General features: G+C 36.3%; 2 protein-coding genes across 9 annotated transcripts in view; one reads left to right on the top strand and one right to left on the bottom strand.

The window, feature by feature from the left end:
• The window catches only part of ANKS1B (ankyrin repeat and sterile alpha motif domain containing 1B), a 1,038,970-nt gene that overhangs the window by 734,902 nt on the left and 280,386 nt on the right, over positions 1–23,682 (bottom strand). The window lies entirely within an intron of this gene.
• Positions 21,817–23,231, top strand: GARIN6 (golgi associated RAB2 interactor family member 6). The gene is given in 3 exon segments (XM_055336252.1): positions 21,817–22,128; positions 22,130–22,432; positions 23,118–23,231. Coding segments are annotated over 3 exon segments (729 nt in total).

Here is a 23,682-nt window from a genome sequence, read left to right as displayed (position 1 = left end):
CAATAAATCTCTAATGTATTTAACACCAACCGTGTTCCATTTGAAGAGTTAAGTTAGGGCATTATTCTCTGTATTGCATACATATTTCAGTGTGAAAAAATTGCCCTCTTCCTATTTCTCTAGCCTGTCTTGATTAAGCAGTTGTAGGGAGTAAAGGATGTAAGAAAAAGAAATATCTCGGAAGGCAGTTCACTCAATGAGGGAGGCTGCAAAAGCAGGAAAAGCAGAGGGGCCCTTCCAGGGATGGATTAACAAACTCTGACCAGTGACAGCCGAAGGCAATGTATTAAGTATGTATCCTCTGCTCAACTCAAGGGTCTGCAGCACAGCATGGCATCCTTAAAACAGAAGAAACCTCTCAGTAGCATTACCGCCTGCCTTTCCAAAGTAAAATTAGTCACTTCCTCTTCAGTGAAGCCAATCAAATTAATTCTCCATTCTGAATAAGGAAGCCCTTCTCGGTAGAGGATTCCCACTTTCTTTATATTCACAGGTAACTATTCCTACACGTGGGCTCCATCAATTTTTTTGAAAGCTGATTTTTCTTTTATATGTAGCACATTTGTGGGATTTCTCCTATTGGATCGCTCCGCTGTGGATGTTTACACTGAAATATGTTCTGGAGTGATCATGTTTATGGTTCTCTATCATGCTTCACCCATGTCCCATTACTTATCTCCTCATCTCAACTCAACAGTAATATTTCCAGGCTTTTCATAATTCAAAGAGACTCAAAATATTCCTTTTGGTTCTCTGAATTCAATCTTCCTCAAGAAAAAAAAAAGAAATGTTGCTTTGTTTTGGTCCTCCCCAGTCTACTAGGAAATGAATATCAAAGAATCTAAAGAATCTTCTTCAGCAAAATGAAAGGGAAGAATTCTTATCTATCCTTGCACTCCATCTTGAAAATTGCTTCTTCAGCAATGCTTCCATCTCTTAGTGATACACTGTTTCCTTAAATATAATACTCACAAAAATGATGAATATAAGGAAAATGTTTGTCAAATAAAAAGCAGAACTCCAAGGAGTATATACAATATGACAACAACTATATATGTATGTGTATGTGAGGGTATATATATATATATATATATATATATATATACACACACACACTCGCATTGAAAAAATATATATATAAAATATATGCAAACACACTCGCATTGAAAAAAATCAAGAAGTTCATCAAAACTGTTTTGTTTGAACAGTATGATTATCAATAATTTTTTCTTCTTTATACTCTTCTGCATTTTCTTGCTTTTCTGAAAGAGCACATAATTCTTTTAATAACACAAAACAGAACATTTACTGTGGAGACTACTAACTTAGAAGGCAGGGAACAAAATATTACTTTCAAAGTGCTGAGATTTCTCCCAATCTAGTCCTATAGCCAATCAAAATCCCTGACAATTTAGTGTTCTGCTTGGCTATTTTGTCTTTACAAATACAGATACATATTTAATATAACCAGGTAGGTATATACTGAGTGATTTTTTTTAAATTAAATTGTCACATATACTCTTGCTTAAAACCATCTAACAACTTCTCATGTGAGTGAGAATAAAATCAAAACTCTTCACCCATATCTACAAAGCCCAATAAAATTTGGCCCCAACGTTGACTTCAATCTCTAACACTTCCCCAGAATCACTGTAGAGCAGCCCCTCTGCCATTTGACTTGTGCTTCACTCTGCTCCACACAGAGTTCTTTATGTGGCTGGTCCCTTCCTAACATTAGGTTTCAAATCGAATGTTACCCTCCCTAGGAGGCCTTCCTTAACTATACAATTTAATTTGCCATCTATTTCTTGTCTCTCATCACTCATTTCCATCACCTTTAAAATTTTTTCGACACAGCATTATCACTATCAAAAGTTCTTGCTTAGGGCAGCCCCAGTGGCGCAGCGGTTTAGCGCCACCTGCAGCCCAGGGTGTGATCCTGGAGACCCAGGATCGAGTCCCACGTTGGGCTTCCTGCATGGAGCCTGCTTCTCCCTCTGCCTGTGTCTCTGCCTCTCTCTCTCTCTGAATTTAAAAAAAAAAAAGTTCTTGCTTATTTCTTAACTTGCTATTATTTAACTCCCTTACTAGAATGCAAAATTTCACCACTATCTCCTCCTTTTTAAAAAAACAGTATCTGATATAAAGCAAGGAAACAATAAATACATGTTGAGTGGATGATTACTGAAGAAAGGGAATGTTGAGGATAGTAGCTGTCTATGGTACAGTTGTTGGTTTATGGACCTTCTTACAAACATACACAATTGGATTCTAGTTTAACCACCATCATGGTAACGATGTAGCTGATATAAATTAATATATATGCACTTGTAAGTCCTTCTAAGTAAAGCCAAGAAGTGAAGAAACATTCACATGGAGAAGATGAGAATATAAGGGTTTTGTCTATCACAGACAGTAGGGAGGAAGGGGGGTTATGGGAACTGAGTTCAATGACAACAATAAAAGGATGAGAGTTTGGGTGATGATAGATGACCTGAGAGAACTGACTTCTAGTGGTGGCTGAGGCATAATGAGATTCATTCAGAAAGTCCCCTTGCAGAGGGTGGATACTGGGATCCATGCTTTGGTCTGCCACATGCCAGGCAGCTTCTTATTCAAGCCCACAGAGGAGTGGCTGAAATTAGGGCATTTAAGATCTTCAGTCAAAGGATTCTTTCCTTATGGTCTATCAAACTGTTAAATTGGCTATATCACGATCTGTTTTCTTCTATATCAGTATACTATTAAGCAACATGAAAAAGGAAGCAGAACTATGTAACTTATTTTTCATGGTCTACAAGATTCAGGTCCTTTGGGAAGCTAGATAATGATCATCATTCCCAGAATTATTTTTGTCATGTGCCCCAATATCAAGGTATCATGGAGGTGTTTAAAATTAGTGAAAAAAATTATGTTAAAAGCGAATTAAAAACAAAATATATAAAAATATATGCTAAAGTGACTATAAGTATAAAAAATAACAGTGAGGGCAGCCCCGGTGGCGCAGCAGTTTAGTGCCGCCTGCAGCCCAGGGTGTGATCCTGGGGACCCAGGATCAAGTCCCACATCAGGCTCCTTGCATGGAGCCTGCTTCTCCCTCTGCCTGTGTCTCAGCCTCTCTCTCTCTCTGTGTGTCTCTCACGAATAAATAAATAAAATCTTAAAAAAAAACAGTGAAAATAAGTTAGGCTTAGGAAACTATAAAATTCATGTTGAAATATTAATATAAAAATAAAATTCATAAGCCTGGACAGTGCTGGATTACAGGGTCTCACAGAAGGGTTGTGGTTCATTATCATACCTACACACATAAATATGCCAGAAATAAAGAAAAGAACAAGGCTGGTGATATCTTTTATCTCTTTAAGGTTGTTTCTCCTTTGCAGTGTAAAATATGTACTAGTCATTAACAGGCTATAAAAAGATAATGGACAGCACTTTCTCTTTTCTACACAAGTTCCCTTAAAATTGCTGTTGATTTTACCTGTTTTCAGAAGGCAGGAGCTTAATAAGCAGAAACAAGTCTCAATTTGGCCACAGAATCAAAGCAAGAAATAAAATTCCTTCCCAGAGTTCATTCAAATTAAATAAAGCTTAATTTTTGCACTTTGGTATCTCTAAAATGAACAATGGATAAAATATTTGTTGACAGATGCAGAAAATAACATTTCATCAGTTCACATTCAATGGAGATTTTTTTTTGCCTTTTTTCACATTGTTAACATTTACTTATTAATGTGTTATTAACTAGTCATTTTTAGAACATTTATATTATAGTGTAACAGATAAAACAAAAAGAACAATTAAATCCATCCTTTAGATATAACAAAGGCTAATGTTTAATGTGCTAGGTTTCTGTTAGGCATTTGACATTTGTCAACTCGCAAAATAATGCAGTGTTGGAATTATCCTTATTTTACAGATGAGGAAACAGAGGCTGATTTGGAGAAGCTGGGTGTATTGTTAGCGAGCGATCAAGTCAGAATTAGAACTCAGATTGTCAGGGAATGCTTTTTTATACCATTCCAGCATATCTCCCTATAAAGACTAAGAAAAATTCAGGAGACAACAAGCATAGCCTGAGTGCCTACAGCATGCAAGGCATAACGCAGAGTGCTGGAAAATATAAACATTTGTCAGACACAGACACTGTCTTCAGGCAGCTCACAGCCTAAAAGAATAGATATCAGACAACTACATAAATAACTATAATAAAAAGGGAGAAATTCACAGTTGTCAAAAATAAATTAGTTGAATATTAAGAGAAATGATATTGTCTCTGGCAGGAGAGGATTACCTAAGACTTCAGAAAGTAAGTGGCATTTAAGTTGGACTTGAAAGACTATATAATTAATGGTTTTATAGCAACTAGTACCAACTAATATTTGGAAGAAGTACCCTTCTCACAGACCACAGAGAGTATACATCTCATTTAAAAATTAGTTTCTAGGGATCCCTGGGTGGCACAGCGGTTTGGCGCCTGCCTTTGGCCCAGGGCGCGATCCTGGAGACCCAGGATCGAATCCCACATCAGGCTCCCGGTGCATGGAGCCTGCTTCTCCCTCTGCCTATGTCTCTGCCTCTCTCTCTCTCTCTCTCTCTCTCTCTCTGTGACTATCATAAATAAATAAAAAAATGTTTAAAAAAATTTAAAAAATTAAAAAATAATAAAAATAAAAAAATAAAATAAAATAAAAATTAGTTTCTAAAAATCCAGAGTGGTTCTATACCAGCTCTAATCTAGTTTCAGTTGCTGAGAAATGTGTTTAAGCTGAACATCTAAAATGATCCCTGTAAAACTGTGCTTTAGAGCTTAAAAGTTTAGCCTTCTAAACTTTGGAATCTTGTTACATATGCACAGAGAATGCATTGTGGGGGTTCACTACCTTTTGCCTTTTCTCTAAGCTTCCATTTTTCTGTACAGAATAAAACATTTTCTCACCTGAAAATATTTCCAAACAGATCAATAGTGATGTGGATCTCTATCAGTATTAAGTACTGATTTCTTTATTCCACAGACCTGAGATCAGTAAACTTAGGCAAAAACCTAGCTTACTACCCATTTTCATAAATAAGATTTCATTAAAACACAGTCATGACCCTACGTTTTTATATTGTGAGAACATGCTCTAAAGGCAGAACTGAGTAACTGTGACAGAGGTCATATGGCATCAAAACCCAAAATATTTACTATCTGACCCTTTTCAGAGAGTTTGCCGACCCTGCCACAGACAATTTATTCAGCAAATATTTATGATGGAACTACAAGGGTAGATAGCTAGTATGTGGTTAATATGGGTTGTTCCCTATAAGACTGTTAAAAATTCATACTGCATTATAATTAATCATCACATTTAAGGAAGAACTTGAATAACTTCTTCCGTGGAAAATAAATGCAGCAGATGGCTCAGGATATAATACATTAGTAAGTGCTCTACTCTTACTACTTAGACTACTTACTAGCTAACATGGTTATCAAGCATTTGTTGAGTGCTAGACACTGTTGTAAACACTTAATAAAAGCAATACACTTATTCTCACCACAAGGCTAAGGTATAGGTACTATTATTATCCTCATTTTATAAACGACGAAATTAAAACTCAAGGTAATTTATTTCTCAAATCCCACTGCTTATATTTGTGAGAGCTGGAACTTTACAAAACATGCTTTCATCCCAGTAGAGATTTAAGCAGAGACTGCATGACTTCTTAAACGTATAATGGTTTATATTTTTTAAAGGAAGCAAAAAAACAATAATAATGACCACCATTTATTGAGAGTCTACTACGGGTCTAGCATTGTTCTATGTGCCTTAAATACATTTGCTAATTTTCATATGATCCTAGAAGGTATAAGTTCTTTCTTTTAAAAATAATGAGAAAGTATTGACAGCTTATCAAAGGCATATACCTAGTAAGTTAAAAGCTAAGATTAAAACTTAGGTCCAAATGACTCTTGATTATTGCAAGCTATTTCCATTTTTTAAAAATCCTAGCTGTAAGAGGTGTCTGGGTGGCACAGCTGGTTGAGCATCCAACTCCCGGTTTTGGCTCAGGTCACAATCTTAGGGTCATAAGGCCAAGGCCCACGTCAGGTTCTGTGCTCAGCATGGAGTCTGCTTAAGATTCTCTCTTCCTCTCCCTCTGCCCCTCCCCACCACATGTGTTCTCTTCCTCTCCCTGTGCCCCTCCCCACCACATGTGCTCTCTCTCTAAAATAAATAAATAAAAATTAAAAAAAATCCCAGCTGTATTTCCATTGTAGATGAAAAAGAACCACCTTTAAAAATGAAAGCAGTAAGGGACACTGGGGTGGCTCAGTGATTGAGTGTCTGCCTTTGGCTAAGGGCATGATCCCAAGGTCCTAGGATCGAGTCCCACATCAGGCTCCCAGCAGGGAGCCTGCTTCTCCCTCCGCCTATGTCTCTGCCTCTCTCTCTGTCTCTCTCATGAATAAATAAAATATTTAAAAATGAGAGCAGCAGATATTCAATAGCTGAACAAGTAAAGAAAGAATAACCTATATAACCAAAATAGCAGAGGAAAATAGGGAAATATGAAATATATTTCTAAATGTAAATATAGAATTCATTCCTAATTGCAGCTAAAATCAAACTTAAGCCAAAATAAAATTTGATGAAGACACTAAATCTTCATTAAAGGAAATTTTAATTCTTCTTCAAATAGAAATAATGATCCAGTAATACTTAGCAGATATCTCTGACATCATCAGATATCCCTTTTTCCAAGAGAGGAGAGGCCTAATCAACCCATATCCAACTATTGTTGAAGGAACGTCTGAAGACATAAGCGTAAACAATTCTCTTTTCTTAGAAGGAATGAATGAATTATAAAGAGATTTTTTTTTTAAAGGAGAGGTTCTGAGCATTAGGTCCAAATAGACTTGGCTTGGAATATTCACCCTTGCTATTTTATAACTGTCCCCACAAACAAGTTAATTTACTTCTCTACACCTCAGTTTTCTCATCTATAATGCTGCTTATGAGAAACGCTGTACAGGGCATCCAGAATGCCTCCTTAGAATACATCCAACACAAGGAATTCCCTCATTTATATAATTATTTTTCCTCAGAGAAGGTCTTCAAAGGAAAATATTATTTTCCACTTATTACCTTTTCAAATCTACATATAGACTTCATATGTCGCTTCAGTTTGAAAGGTATGAAAAGATTGTTTGTTATGTACCTATTATGTATGTGGAGCTGATGAATGTTGACAAAAGGTAGAACATATCAGGTATTTGAAAGGATTTATGGAAATGCTCAGAATCTGGAAAGTTGATGCATGTTCCAGTTCTTGGCAATCACACTAGTTTCAGTATGACAAAGGAGAAAGTAACAGGAGCCAGATTGTAAAGAATTCTCAAACACCATGTTAATGAATTAGGATCCTGATAAAATTAGCACATCCTACACATATCACTAAAAACTCATAATTTGCAGTATGTACTCTACTGTATCAAAAAATATTCTGTGGTCACACACTTGTCACCTCTAACATAGTTAAACATTTGCTGCCTTTCCAAGATAATTGACCAGAATCCTACTAACTTTATGGCTTTCTTTACTCTGATAGGCATAAAAATATCTCATTCTGCAATCTGATTCGCCTTATGAGATTTGAAATAGAGCCTTATAACACTTCTTACAACTAACCACATAGTCAGAAAGTACAGAAAAGGATGCCTTGAAGAAAGGGCAGTAAGAAGAAATTCTTAAAAAGTAAAATTATTATTGATAAAATATAAAAATCAATAAGATTGGGAAATAGAAAATAAAAAACCAAAGAGATGGGGAAAATGAAAGACAAAAAAGATAAAGGTAAAATATTCAACATCAATTAATAGATACTCTAAAAAAGATAAAAATGAAAATGTAACAAAGATATAAATCAAATGGAAAAATAGAAAAAGTGTTTCCTGGAGCTGAATAAGGATGTGATCTTGATATTAAAAGGGACAACTTTTGTGTACCATGATACATTTTTAAAACCCCATGCCTAGATATAAAACTTTAAAATATCAAAAATATAAAAATCATATCTTAAAAGCACCAAGAAAAAAAACAAGTCATATGAACAGGAATAATACTAATAGATGCTAAAAGGAAGTCCAAAGTTTTCAAATTCATGGGAGAAAATAAATTTTAATCTAAAAATCTATAATCAGTCCAACGGACAATCAAATATGAAAGAAGAATAAATAAAGTTTCCATCATCAAAGATTCAAAAAACTCTGCCTGGAGAATTTAGCTAATGATATATTCAAGTGTATTAAGGAGCCAAGTAAGAACAATACATGGAAGACAGGAACAAGGAAACATCTCTGAGAATAGCGGAAGGTTTTGCTCCTGTGCAGCAAACTGAAAGCAAATGTTAGAGACTAAAGCAGAACAGACAATTCTCATACTGAGATATCTAAGAAAAAAGATGGATAGTTTAAGTTTATCAATAGATAGTTAAGACAGAATTTAGAAATTTAATGAGGAAATGATAAAGGAAAGTTGTACAAGAAAGTCAATTAAAAACTACAGGGAAAAGATCTGACTAGCAAGTTGTAGGTTGAAAACTACATTAGAATGCTAAACAGGGAGGTTTACTAGAATTAAAAGAAACAAAACAATCAAAAGGATATTAATCCACCCATGCACTTTTGAGTTTACATCTCCTTTACTCCCCATGTCCTTTCAGGGTAAAACACACACATTAGGAGGAGAGATGGCATAATTTATAACCAAGAATTTACACATTTTTCCTCATGTTAACACACACTATCCTAGCTATTTGACTAGGTAGGGAGAGATTATGGTTTCTGTTCCCACATAGTGACCCTACACTATCATCATAGAAACGTGCCCCTTCTTGGTATAAATATGGTATATCCACTTAATCGTATGAAAACAAAATTTAACTAATATCTATCCAGAGGAAAGGGGGAGGAGTTGCTTAGGATCTGAGTGTATCAAACGTATCATCTTCAGGGCTTGAACAATTTATATAAAATGATATTAAGACTTAAAATTTGAGTACCAAGAATTTCAGGTACCAATTTATATAACTCCTATAAAAGTAACCACCAGGTCATCACCCACTCTGGTTTCTGCTCACATTTCTAGTACCAATTTTCAGGACCAAGTAATGTCATAGATCTCTCAGCCTGAAGAACTGCTGAAATAATAAACTAGGATCTAAGAGGTTTTTGGATTCTAGAGCCTCTCCAGAACATCAGCTATATGACTCAGCCTTCATGACATGAAAAATTCAACCACGAGCCTTTGGAGGAAAGTGAAAATAAAAAGATGACCAACAGGGCAGCTATAGAGCTTACAAGGTGAATCTAACAAATAACCATGGTCAAGTGGGGAAAAAAGTACACGATGGCAAGATATTAAGCAATTTATAGAAGGGAAAAGAAAGGGAAACCATTCAATTTTAATTCTGGATACATTCTCCTTCCATTGGACCTAGAGTCTAGATAGAAAAATAAATTTAATTTCAGCATGCCATTTGTAAACATAAGTCTGTAAATGTGATTCACTGGCTGAAATTTTGCAGTGTTAGCCTCTGGGAAACTTGGCCAATGTCACAGGATAGAATATAAATATGTACAAACATGACAGTATATAAGCAGAAGTATAACTAAAAGATAGCAGGTGAAAAGGGGAGGAAAAATAGAAAAAAGAACACAGGAGCTAATATCTTCATTTTCCAAAATAGGAAGTCAAGAAATACTGCCTAAAGTTGATGAAACATAATGTAGAAATATAAAAGTATTATTTAATCTTTTTTTTTTAAAGAAAGGAAGACAGGGATGGGGATGGAGAGGGACAGAGGAACAGGGAGACAGACTGTGGAGCCTGATCCAGGGCTCTTTCTCACAACCCTGAGATCATGACCAGAGCCAAAATCAAAAGTCAGATGCTTGACCAACTAGGCCACTCAGGTTCCACTATTTCAACTTATTTAAGTGTAATATTGTTTAAAGTCACCAAGCTACCCCCAAAAATTTAAAAATTAAAAATAATTAAAAAAAAACAAAATTTATCATAAAAAATAATAAACATTTTTGGAGAAGGATTGGATCATAAGGATGATATAAGTGAGCTAAAATCTTTACTCTTGGAGAAATGATACACCATTTAAAGTTGATAAATCAGGAATAGAGATATTTGTATTTAGAAATATGGTAAGCTTGAGGTCTACTTTGGTGTGTGACATATAATATTCAATATTTATTGAAAGCTTGCTATGAAGCAGATATTGTGATAGGAATCAAATATTTATAGGTAACTATGAAACTTTAATATGGAAATGCTCAGTTATATAACAGAAAATTAACATAATTTAAGTGATATTTTAGTAATACTATTAAAGCCCTTTGTTATCATAGAAACTAACACACAGCACACCTAAAAAAAATTTGAGATCCTAATGCCTATTCTCAAAATCAAAATTCCAGGAGAAAGAATAGAGATGGAAGAGAACTTAAGAGTAATATTAGAGACACTATTTAAACATTTATGGAAGTCTTTAGTTTCCAGATTGCTTAGTCCACACTACCACTATCTAATCGTGTAATGGTGGGTCCAATCAATTCAACAAGAGAAAAAATCAAATGATTATAAAGATTGAAGATTCAGAGACATGGTTACTATTATTTGCAGATTATATAATTTCCTAACTAGAAAATCAACTAAAACATTTATACAAAGCACAATGTGATTCCTAAAATGACAAGGTACAGAATAAAGATAGAAAAGATAACAGTTTTCATTTCTACCAGCAGCAATCAGTTAGAAAAATATCTACTCACAATAGAAACAAATACAAAATAACATTTTAAAAACCCACTAAATGGGGATCCCTGGGTGGCTCAGTGGTTTAGCGCCTGCCTTCCGCCCAGGGTCTGATCCTGGAGTCCTGGGATCCAGTCCCACATCAGACTCCCTTCATGGAGCCTGCTTCTCTCTCTGCCTGTGTCTCTGCCTCTCTCTCTCTCTCTCTCTCTCTCTCTCTCTCTCTCTTTGTTTCTCTCATGAATAAATAAATAAAATCCTTTTTAAGAAACCCACTAAATGGGATCCCTGGGTGGCGCAGCGGTTTAGCGCCTGCCTTTGGCCCAGGGCGCGATCCTGGAGACCCGGGATCGAATCCCACGTCGGGCTCCCGGTGCATAGAGCCTGCTTCTCCCTCTGCCTGTGTCTCTGCCTCTCTCTCTCTCTCTCTCTCTCTCTCTCTGTGACTATCATAAAGAAATAAAAATTAAAAAAAAAACCTGGGTTTTCTAAAAAAAAAAAAAAAAAAAGAAACCCACTAAATGTAGGAAAACTAAAAAAAAAAAACTATACAGCTACTTAACAACATAAAAAAGGACTTGAAAATATATAAATTAATACCATGCTCCTGGGTAGGAAGAGTCAATATTATAAAAATGCCTATTTTCTACTAGTTAATCTCTAAATTTGACATTGTTCCTATCAAAAGGTCAGTAAGATCTAAAAGTATAAATCTAAGAAAAATAGAGCAAATCTTCATGACATTTGATTTGACAAGAATTTCTTGGGAATGAAACCGAAAGTGCAGCAACAAAGGCAAAAGTAGATAAATTGGAGTAAATCAAAACTTAAAACGTATGTGCATCAAAGGACATAATCAACAGAGTGAAAAAGTCGACCTATGACCTGGGACAAGATATTCACAAATCGTATACCTGACAAGGAATTAATATCCAAACTATATATAAAGAACTCCTACAACTTAGCAACAAAGAAACAAATAATCCAATTTTTAAAATAATTTAAATAGACATTTCTCCAAAGATATACAAGAGCCAACGAGCATATGAAAAGATGCTCAACATCACTTGTTCATTAGAAAAATGCAAATCAAAACCACAGTGAGATGTCACCTGACACCTATTAGGATGGCTACTATCAAAAAAAACACATAACAAGTGTTGATGTGGATGTGGAAAAATTGGAACCCCTTGTGTACTGTTGGTAGAAATGTGAAATGCTACAGCAGCAATGGAAAACAGCATGTCAGTTCCTAAAAGAATTTTAAATAAAATTACCATAGAATCCAGCAATTTCACTTCACGTTATATATCCAAAATAACTGTAAGCAGGGTCTCAAAGAGGGATTTGCACATCCATATTCACAGCAGGAGTATTTTCAAGAGCCAAAATGTGGACACAACCCAAGTATCCATTGATGAATAAACAAAACGTGATATTCAAAAGCAATGGAATATTATGCAGCTCTTAAAAAGAAGGAAATCCTGACACATGCTTGAACATGGATAAATCTATTTACACAGATAAATTTGGTTACTATACAATTAATTATATATTTATATTATATACTATTTATACACATATATGTATTTTAATTCTATGATTTATCTTGGGTTCCTCCTCACTTGCTAATTAACTATACATGTATACATACAGTAGTCCCCTTTTATCCATGGGGGATATGTTCCAAGACCCACAATGTTCCAAGACCTTTTTTTCCTAAACATGCACATACCTATGAAAAAGTTTAATTTACAAGTTAAGCACAGTGAGAGATTAACAGTAACAAAACAGAACAATTACAACATACCATAATAAAAGTTACGTGAATGTGGTTTCTCTCTCAAAACACCTTATTGTCTTGTACTCATCCTTCTTCTTGTAATGATGGAAGAAGATAGAATGCCTACATGATGACATAAAGTGAGGTGAATGATGCAGGCATTGTGACATAGTGTCAGGATACTATTGACCTTGTGACACATGTGTCAGAAGGAGGTTCATTTGCTTTTGGACTGTGACTGATGGTGGGTAAACTGAAACCACAGAAAGCAAAACCCTGTGAAAGAGAGACTACTGTAGGGTTCCCTGGGTGGCGCAGTGGTTTAGTGCCTGCCTTTGGCCCAGGGCGCGATCCTGGAGACCCGGGCTCGAATCCCATGTCGGGCTCCCGGTGCATGGAGCCTGCTTCTCCCTCTGCCTATGTCTCTCTCTCTCTCTCTCTGTGTGTGTGTGTGTGTGTGACTATCATAAATAAATAAAAATTTTTAAAAAAAGAGAGACTACTGTAGATACATACGTGTACACACATATATACACATATAAAGTACCTACATATGAAGAAAATATGGTAAGCTATTTTTATAATTATGCAGTTGGTCAAGTCAGGCTAGCAAGACACAAAACCCAGAAGTATTAAATATATTTTAATTTTTTGGCTTCATAAAGATTAAAACTCCTGCCCTCAAAGAAAAAATATATATATATACATATAAACAAATCAAAGGGCAAGCAGCAAACTGGGGAAACATTTTTTTGAAATGTTTTTCACCAAGTTTGGTATCTAGAATATACAGTGAATTCTCACTTTCATGGAAGTTTTAGTTTATAAATCTGCTCTGAGCACTGAATTAGCAAATACTGAATCATTGCTCTTAGGGAAAATACAGGGTTAGGTTCCTGCAAGTACCTGGTCACAGCATTTTCATCAACTGATCAATAATTTTTATATATATTTTTATTTAAAGATAACTTATTCAATATATATTTTTTGATTTACTAACACTGAACTCACAGCCAACAGCACTATAACACGTGCCTGAACAAAGCTTATCCAATGCACATATTTTCTCAGAAAGTACATCACAGTTTTCTTGAGCTCCTAGAAACACTGGACAGAGCTACTGAGTCATTTTAAACAGTGAAATCCCCAACAAAAGCACAAAATTTTTTTATCTAAGTGGCACAAAACAGACTGTGAAAAGGACAACTATTTATACAGGGTAAGAGCCAAACAAGAAGGCAGAGCTTCACCTATTCAACTTCAACTAAAAACATGTACATTACGTGACTCAAATTTTTCACTGCTCTCTGCATGTCCATGAATGGTCGCCATGAGTGTTGTCCAGTTTGGGGGTTACAAATAAATGTCAACAAGTGAGCAAATTCACAAGTACAGAATCCACAAATAACAAGGATTAATTGTATTAAAATATACTTCTAAATCAATTCTTTTAAAACATATAAAATGGCATGCAATTCACACAAGAAGAATACAAACGCCCAAAAATCATCTCAGAAAAAAGTTCCTTCTCACTAATAATCAGGAAAATGTGACTTAAAACAATAATGAGAAATATTTTGTCCTTAATAAAAATAATAGTTATACAATGACAATCACACAATATGATTCATCCCACAGTGTCTTCCAGCTTTCCTTACCTACTCCTCTCAAAACAAGCAATTTAAATCATTAAAGACAACTGAATAAAAAATGCCTAGAAATGTATAGACTACTATGAAAAATGAATGAATGATTGAGTGAATGGATGACATCAATGAAGGAATGGATGTATGGACAGATGCAAGCAATTATTTTCAAACTATTCTATGGAAACTCATGGTAACATAATGGATTGTCATGACTTTTTACAACTTATGGCATTTTTTTCACAAAATATAAAATATTAGAAAATTAAATTGCTTAGTATAAATCATCCAAAAATATGTAAGTAAATAAAGTAGAAGCTAAAGTCCTCCTGAAATATTAAGCCTTACATAGAACCATAGACATAACTATTATTAACACAGCATTAGCAAAGCATATGTACTGCCAGACTTTCTAAGCACAAATAAATATTACACTCATCTTAATGCACTTACAAAGTTAGTTTGCACTATACATACTGTTCTTTAACTCATAAATCCTACCCAAATTGCCAGAGTGTTATTTTCAGAGGCTAAGAACTGAACAGAAAAAGATCAGTTTGCATTTGTACAGGAAGGAATTTATACAGAAACCTGCATTTATGTTTTAAGATCTTTATAACAATCCTATAAACAGGAAAATAGCCTCCTTGTTTTAAAGAATAGGAAGCAGAGAGTAAGTTACTTGTTCATTTATTGGTATCAATAAATAGCAGTCAGGATAATTACTTGAACTAAATTTTAAGATTCATCAAGGCAGAAACTATATATAATCCTTATGTTATGTCATTCACAGTTCCTGGCACAAACTTTAAAACATGAGGCATGATGCACGTTTATATTGTTTAGTGCTCTATACCCTCCGTGTAATGAATGGTCAATAAACATTTGTGGAACAGATGGATGAATGCATAAAAGAACAGAGAAATATGGAGGGATACTAAATGAACTGACATTCCTATCAAGTCATCAATTTTTTTAATCTGTAGAATAAAAAATATATTTAGCAGTTCAACTACCCTGGAAACATAATACAAAATGTGTATCAATTGAATATACACGAAGCAAGAGTGACATCAGCAATTACTGAGAACCTCTGTAACAGAGAAAGACTATAGTAAAAAATACTGAACAATAGAAAATATACAGATTTACCCTACTATGAGAAACAGGGCCCTTTAAAATTGTTTTTAATTTCATAGAGAAGTACTCACATGAGTTGGTTTTTTTAATTTATTTTTTGTTTGTTTGTTTTGTTTTTTTGGCAGAGGGGAGCAAGCACAAGCAGGGTGAGCAGCAGAGGGAAAGGGAGAAGCAGGTTCCCCACTGAGCAGCGAGCCCGACATGGGGCTCCATTCCAGGACCCTGGGATCATGACCTGAGTGGAAGGCAGATGCTTAAACGACTGAGCCACCCAGATACCCCTCACATGAGTTTTAGATCAAACATAGATAAGCAAACTTGGGCAAGTTACTTAATCTCTTAAAACTCAATTTTCTTAAGGTCAGGTGAAAATATTTCAAAGAACTGTGATGAAATTTAAATGATACAAGGAATGTAAAGTTTCTATCACTCAATAAATACTAGATATTATTGTTAACATTACTACTATCACCATCATTATGATAACAGTTTCCTAAATATACAAAATGAAGACTTTCCAATGGTAAAGCTTTAGTCCAATTATTTTTAAAGTTATTAAAATGACTACATAAAATCATAAAAACCTAGATCCGATGAATGCTTGGTAGTTATAAAATATATTCCTCTGTAAATGCCTCATCTCCTACCTTCTCCTAGACACAAACAAAAGGTATCTGCTCCTTAAATGAGTATGTAATAGATGAAATGTCTACGGACCAAATTTCCATAGTAATTGTAAGAGTTTCCTTTAGTCAGTATAACAACCACAAACTTAGTAGCTTAAAACAATATTAATTTATTCTCAGATGGTTATTGAGATCAAAAGTCTGAAGTCTTATTTTACCCCTGAAGTTTTACAGGGGTAAAATCAAGGGGTCAGCAGGGCTTGTTACTTCTGGGGACTCTAGGAGAGAATTTTTTTTTTCTAGGAGAGAATTTGTTCTCTGCCTTTTTCTTTTCAAGAGGTCACCTACATTACTTGGCTCGTGGTTCCTTCTTCCATCTTCAAAGTTAGCAGTGTAACATTTAAATTTTTTTTCTCTCATTCTTCATTATATCCTCTTCCCTATTAGAAGGACTCTTATGATTACAATGAGTCCACATTAGGCAATCCAGGATAATCTCCCCATTTTAGGATCCTTAACTTAATCACATCTGCAAATTCCCTTTTGACATATAGATTATTCACAGGTTCTAGAGATTAGAATCTGAATATTTATAGAGGGAGGAAACATTACTATTATTATTTATTATACTCTACCCTCTGGGCTCCAAAAAGGAAGCCCCAAAGTCCTTCTCTTCTAACCAGGAGGTTTTTAATGGGGGAGGCCTGAAGGCAGTGTATATCTGCTGTCCACACGTAAAAGCCATTCACCCTCATCTCAACATTCTCCCAGGTTTCAACCCATTAACAAAATCAATTTAAACTCAGAATCTTATCAGCTCAAACTCCCAAATCTCATCATCCAAATCAGGTATGGGAGATTTCTGAGTATAATCCATCTTGAAGCAAAATTCCTCTTCGTCTGAATCTTTGAAACTAGAAAACAAGTTATTTGCTACCAAAGCACAATGGTAGGACGGGCATAGAATAAGAATTATTGATATTCCCATCCAAAGAGGGAGAAAGGGAGGGGGAATAGGGGTGAACAGTTACAGTCAACTTAGAAAACCAAATGAGTAAACCCCACTAGGTTTCAAAGACTAGGAATAATCCTTCATAGTGCTCAGGTCCACTCTCAGCCCTGTCCTCTCAATCTTCCTATTTAATAAAGGTTAACAACATTTGCAACCACTCAGTTTGATAAGTCTTTTCTTGACTCCACAGATCCTTCCTGGATAATCCCATCTCTGGATGGTTCTGAGAAGATCTATGACACATACATATAATCTCATCAAAGAGCCCTCTGTGTGATGGAATACTCTGATTTTTTTTATCACGTGGGCACTAGGAAAAAGTTATCCAGTCACACTTTTGGCTTTCTCCCCAGGACACACTTTCTTGACAGTGAATCTAAAAATTTAGCCTCTTTTTCAATCTGGACAGGCTGAGAATGTCTCAATCACACCCTGGTTTCTTTTTGCTTAAAAGCTAGATTTTCCAGCTTTCTGTTATTGCTGATCTTTAGTTTTGTATCATTGTGGTTAGAAAATATACTTGGTATGATTTCAGCCTTCTTAAATTTGTATTATTTATGTCTTTTTTATGTGATTTAGCCAATGGATTCTTCTGTGTGTACTTGAAGAAAATGTGTATTCTATTTTTTCTTGGATGAAATGTTGTATATGTATCTTGTAGAACCATGGATTCTGAAGTATGGCTCAAATAAAAAATGTGCTTGTTGGAAAAAAAATATTTACTCAATTTATCTTTTTTCTCTTATATTTGCTATAGGTAGCAAGGAGATACCAGGCTGTACATTCAGCACCATGCTTGGAAATTCCTTCAGCTAAAGATCCAAATTTATCAGATACTACTTTGCTTTCTATGTAATGCAATTCTGCTAGGCTTTCTGCTACTGTTCAACACCTCCTTTCTCCCAGTTTTCAATAACATATTTCTCATTTACTTCTGTCTTTACCAGGAGCACCTTTAACAATATTCATACATCTACCCACATGCTGGCTATGGTGATTTGGGTATTCTCTAAGGTGATAATAGGTTTTTTCTACCACTTTCCTCACTTTTTTCTGAGCCTTCACCAGTAGTGCCTTTAATATCTATCTTTCTACAAATACTCTGTGAAAATATAGGTATTTTTTGAGACCGTATAGTTGGGTTTTGTTTTTTTTTTCCCCCATATAACAGCCTTCTGAGCCCTCACTGGCAGAATCATTAGTATTCATATTTCTGTTCAAGGCAATCTAGATTTTTCCTACTATACTACTCAAAACTCTTCCAGCCTCTAGTTACTGCCCAATTCCAAAGACACTTCAATATTTTTATGTATTTGTTATAGCAGCCTCCCACTTCTAGGTAGCAAAATCTGCATCAGTTTCCCAGGGCTGCAGGAACAGATTAGGACATACAGAGGCTTAGAGCAACATAAACTTATTCTTTTACAGTTCTGGATGTCAAAAGTCCAAAATTATTCTCACTGGGCTAAAATCAAGGTGTTTGCAGAGCTAGTTCTTTCTGGAGGCTCCAGGGGAAATCCACTTCCTGCTTTTTAACCACCGGCATTCATTGGAGTATGGTTGTACTGCTTTAACCTCTGCTTCTGTCATCACTTATCCTTCTGATTCCAACCTTTTGCCTTTATTTTATAAAGACCATTGTGATTACATTGGACCCACCTGGGTAACCCAAGCTATCTCCCCATCTCAAGATCCTTAACTTACCACATCTGCAAAGTCCTTTATCATGTAATGTCATAGGGTCAACTTGTGAAGATCAAGATATGGACATCTTTTGGGGGAGCTAATATGCCTACCACAGCCATGTTCATTATTAACTAAATTGTCTAAAATGTTTAACCCATATTTTCAATTACATTGTTTTAAGCACTCCCCTCGTTCACTACCCAAATTACTGAGATAATATTTTGAAAGTTTGTTCTTCTAAAAGTTCCAGCAAAAATTTCAGCAACAGAATAAGACTATATATTGAATCACAATTCCCAGAGCTGTTGAGATCTGAATAATTCCTTGACTCATTATTATTGTTCGGAGTATTTCCAAAGAACACAGTAGTTTCATTATAAGGAGAAAATGTTAAGTCCCTATGATAAAAATCATAACTGTTTTGAAGTTGAAAGATATCTAATGAGTCATCTCAATTTCAAGGATGAGAAAAATAAGACCCAAGGAAGTTAAATGATTTACTTGATGACACAAGCTCTAATGTAGAGGACAGGGAGCATAAATTTATTTTAATTATATCTAAAGCATAACTGTATGGAAATCTGTTTCAAGAACAGCATACAGAAAGCTGCTGCATTCTCATAAAAAGAATTCCTTAATCTCAGATTCAGGTAGATTTTTATTTAGGCATCTGAACTTCTTAAGTTTTGAGGCAAATATTCATAAGATAGTTTTCTAAATGGCTAGAGGAGTTTAAGACAAACTATATCAGAATAATGAAAATAGAAATATATTTTCCAGAATGCTACACATGATGATTATCAGGCCAATAATAGGAGTTTTACTGTTGTTGATCTAATGAGTGGTCTGGAACAATTTCTGAAAGTCCATAGACCCTACAAGTATTACAGGGTCTGATTTCCCTGGAGATAAGACAATTACCTCAGGTTCTAATGGAATACTAAGATAAAAATCTTGTAATATATGTGCAAATGCATTTCAGAAAACCAGTATATCTTCACGTTGTTTTTTAAGCACCTAAATTAAATTACTGTGTCCCATGCTATTTATTCTTTTCAAAAAAGACCAAAACCACTGGGATACTTTTAAAATGTTAGTTTATTAAATGTATATTAGGCTTAATGTTTTTTCTAAGATAAGTAATAGAGACATAAGGTAGAAATTAAGATATAAGTAAGGACTTTAAACAAGCCAGTAAAAATTTTTATTGGTATGTTAAGAGGCCTCTTAATAAACAAAGGAAAACTAATCCTATTATCAGAAATACTGGATATTTCAATATGAAGGGAAGAAAATGTTTCTTTTGACCTATAAAACAAACTAAAGACTCAAACACTATGGCTACTATGAGTTTCTATATGTGTGTGTGTTGTGTATATCATCATACCAATAAAAATACCTTGATCTTATTGAAGATCACATGTAGTCAGCAAATTTCTTTTTTATATATATCCAATACGATAGTGGGTAAGACTAGAGTATAAATGTAATGTTTAAGGCTCCTTTACTGTATAGTCAGCATATAAACATCTAGAAAAAAGCTTAAAAATCTCATCAGCAATGTGAGGGTGTATCAAAACATAAAATTTATCATGGCTGTAAATATAGGCATTGCAAATAAAAATAGTTTTTTTCCCACTAATAGAAATAATTAACCTAATAAAAATAGGAAGTATAAAGAAAAGTTATACCATCCAGAGATAAGCACTTTAAACATTTCACTGAACATATTTTCATATGCAAACACACACAAAGATGATCTTATATAAATTGGACCACACATAGAATGCTACTTTGAAATCTTTTTGCTTTGCTCTTTTTCTTTAAGAAAAAAAAATCAAGACTATCATCTTAAATAGGGAACTACATAATGATTTTCACGACTGCAGAGTACTATATTATAGAATGCTCCATAATTTATTTAACCCAGCCCTTATTGTAAAGCATTAATCTTGTTTATGATCTTTTTTCGCTATAATAAACCTTGATAAACACCCTGCACTAACCTATTTACCACTTTGTCCAATTCTCTCGTCAAGGTAAATTCTCTACAATTCTCAAGGTAAATTGTCTACAATTACTTCTAATTGGCTACACCAGAAGTCCTGGTTAGGAGAGTGTGTATATTTTAAGCTCATACCTAACAGAAATTTTACCTAAACCTTTTTAAAGGAAAGTGATTTGCCAGTATGTATTAAAAACCTCAGATGAGTCCCTAGGGCAGGGGGTTGTGCTGAGCTATCTGTGACCCAGCTTGTAAGGATGGGTGGGGTGAGGTGGAGAGGACAGTGTCCCTGCTCTGAGGGAGGGGCTGATGGGCGACAGTGACAAAGGAGTGCGTGGTGGGCACAGGTCACAATGGGCAGGAGAGGATAAAAGGAGTCCTGTGGGGTGGTTTAAGCCCAGGTAGAGGCTTCAGTTTCGGAGGAGAGGAGCTGTACAAATACAATAGGCAGTGAGGTTGTAGAATCCAACAGAGCAGAGGCTATCATGAACCAATGTGTTAGGCTCAAGAGGAGGCCCCTCCGTACTCCAAGTGAACACCAACATCTACACGCCTCAAATCTGCATACTCTGACCTCTATTGGGACCCTAACATCTGAGCACTTCAACATCTCCGCACTCTGACATCTACTGAGGCCCAGATCTCTTGCTCCTCCACATCTGCATACCATTACATCTACTGGGGCCCAACCTCTGTGGGCCTCCACCTCTGTGCACCCTGACATCTACTAGGGTCCCAACATCTGTGCACCTTGACATCTGCTGGGGCCCTGACCTCTGCTCCTCAACATCTGCACGTGGTAATATCTACTGGGGCCCCAATTCTGTACTCAACATCTGAGCACCCTGTCATCTACTGGGTCCCTAATGTCTGTGCACCCCGACATCTCCATGATCTAGGCAGAGCACAGTCTAGTACAGGTGCAATTAATTGCCATTAGCACTGAGCAATTGGTAATCAGTACTCCCACCCTGTTCTCAGTTGCTCAGAGACCTGTAGAAGACCACTGCTGGGCCACCTACTAGAGAAATCAGGGAAATAGGACACCCTGCAAAGTATGGTAAGGTGTGGAAGACCCATAGGAGTCCTTGATAAAAGATAGTCATGAACAGTCAGTCTAAGTTACCACATTACACAGCCCAAAGCAGCCCAGCAATGGGTATGTTTAATACCTCCATGGGGAAACTACAGCAACAACTGTACAAGGGGGAGTACACCATATTCAAGTATGCACCAATGTTTGAGAGTGACTTTATACAGGTGGGCAAAAAAGGAGAAGTGACTGACGTGCACAACCGTGCCTGAATGGTGACTGTGGGCATCGTCCGCACCAGCCCCCATCTCAAACTACCTGATGTCATGCTGCTGGCTCAACCAGCTGCTATCTGTGATGACCATAACAGATATGGTCCTGCCCCCCCAGGAAAAGGGTTACAAGCCTACACAGATCTTAGAGCTAACCAGACTGTGTCCTTCGAAGTTTGTAACAATATCCATCCATAATGGTACAAAACAAAAGCTCCACCTGAAGCTTGCCACTGGCCGCTCTTTTTACCTTCAGCTCTGTCCCCCTTCTGATACAAAAGATCTTTTTGTGCATTGGGAAAACCTTGTTTACATTCTGAGACCACCAGTAGAGGCTTACAGTGGTTCCCATGCCATCCCAGTCGGGGACTCACTGGACATAACTGGGTTTGAAGAGGAGGACAAGAGTCCATCAGTAAGTCTTCACAGAGACTCTAAAAGATGGGGCCAGGGTGCTATGGGAGAACAGCTAAAAGTCCCGCAGAACCTTTGGTACTGAGGCTCACCTTTGGGTGAGGCTCACCTAGAAAATTCATTACATTTGGATGGGTTCAGGGCCATCAGAGCCTCCATTTGGAGCCTGTGTCACATTGAGGAGGTTCCGGGGGCTCCAGAGTGTTCCCCAATGCTGTATTTCAGAGCTTCCTTAGCTGTCAGCCACTCTTAATTTCACATCCAATATTGTATTGCCATCCGTGGCATCCTCACCATCTCCCCAGCCATGGCTCCCCATGATTGCCATGTGCTGATTCTGTATACATCAGTGGCAGACAGATGTGCCTGTGTGCATTGTTCATAGCTGTCAGAATACTGAAGTGCATCCCACTTAACCAGCAGAAATACTAACACAAGTGTATAAAAAATAGAATATGAGGATGTTCGCTGGTGAATTATAACAATGCTCTTGCTGACACTGGAACTGTCCAAGAAAAACTGGAAGGATCATGGGGTCATTGTGGAGATATTAAGGAGGGTGGATTCCTGCAACAAATGGGAAATTGGACTTCAGATCTCAAAATTCTTATTATAAACTCTTGTTGTTTAGCTATAGGAATAAAAGGTCTCACTTTGTTTATTTCACTTGTTTGTCTCTCTCTTAGGCAAATGTCATTCATTTCTATGGAAGGGATCAAGATCAAGTTGACATCAGGAGTCTTCACATGAACCCTGAATTGTTTGGGGCCACCTCTTATGTGTATGCTGGGGAGGAATGAATTCACCATGCCTCCCACACCTGCTGCATTCAAGAGTTCACATACGTCTGCAGTCACAAAGCCTACAGTATCAGATAAAAGGTCAGGGATGGCGACAGCAGCAGCCATCACAGATCCAGGAGGAAGCACAGGAGAAAGGCCATAGGGGGTGCATTCGGCGTGTCCTAATATTGTTGTAAGCAAGGGCTACAAGCCCTTCTTGTCTTCAGAGGGCACTTCTAGCACATCAGGAGGAGTTACTGGCTTCTTCTCAGAGGGCAGAACAAATCTGGTGATTCCAAGAGCAGAAACTACTGGCAAGCCTGTGGCAAAAACAGCTAACAGCTCAGTATTGAGACCCCTCATTACAACCTCAGAGTAAAGGCTACAAGAATGAACAGGATGGAAGCCGGAGGTCTCCACCCAGCAGTACTGACTCTTTAGGAAAGAGCCTCAAAGCCCTGCACGACAC

Source organism: Nyctereutes procyonoides, unplaced genomic scaffold (genome assembly GCF_905146905.1).
Source record: "Nyctereutes procyonoides isolate TBG_1078 unplaced genomic scaffold, NYPRO_anot_genome, whole genome shotgun sequence".
Taxonomy (NCBI): Eukaryota; Metazoa; Chordata; class Mammalia; order Carnivora; family Canidae; genus Nyctereutes; species Nyctereutes procyonoides.
This window is presented reverse-complemented; position numbering and strand designations above follow the sequence as displayed.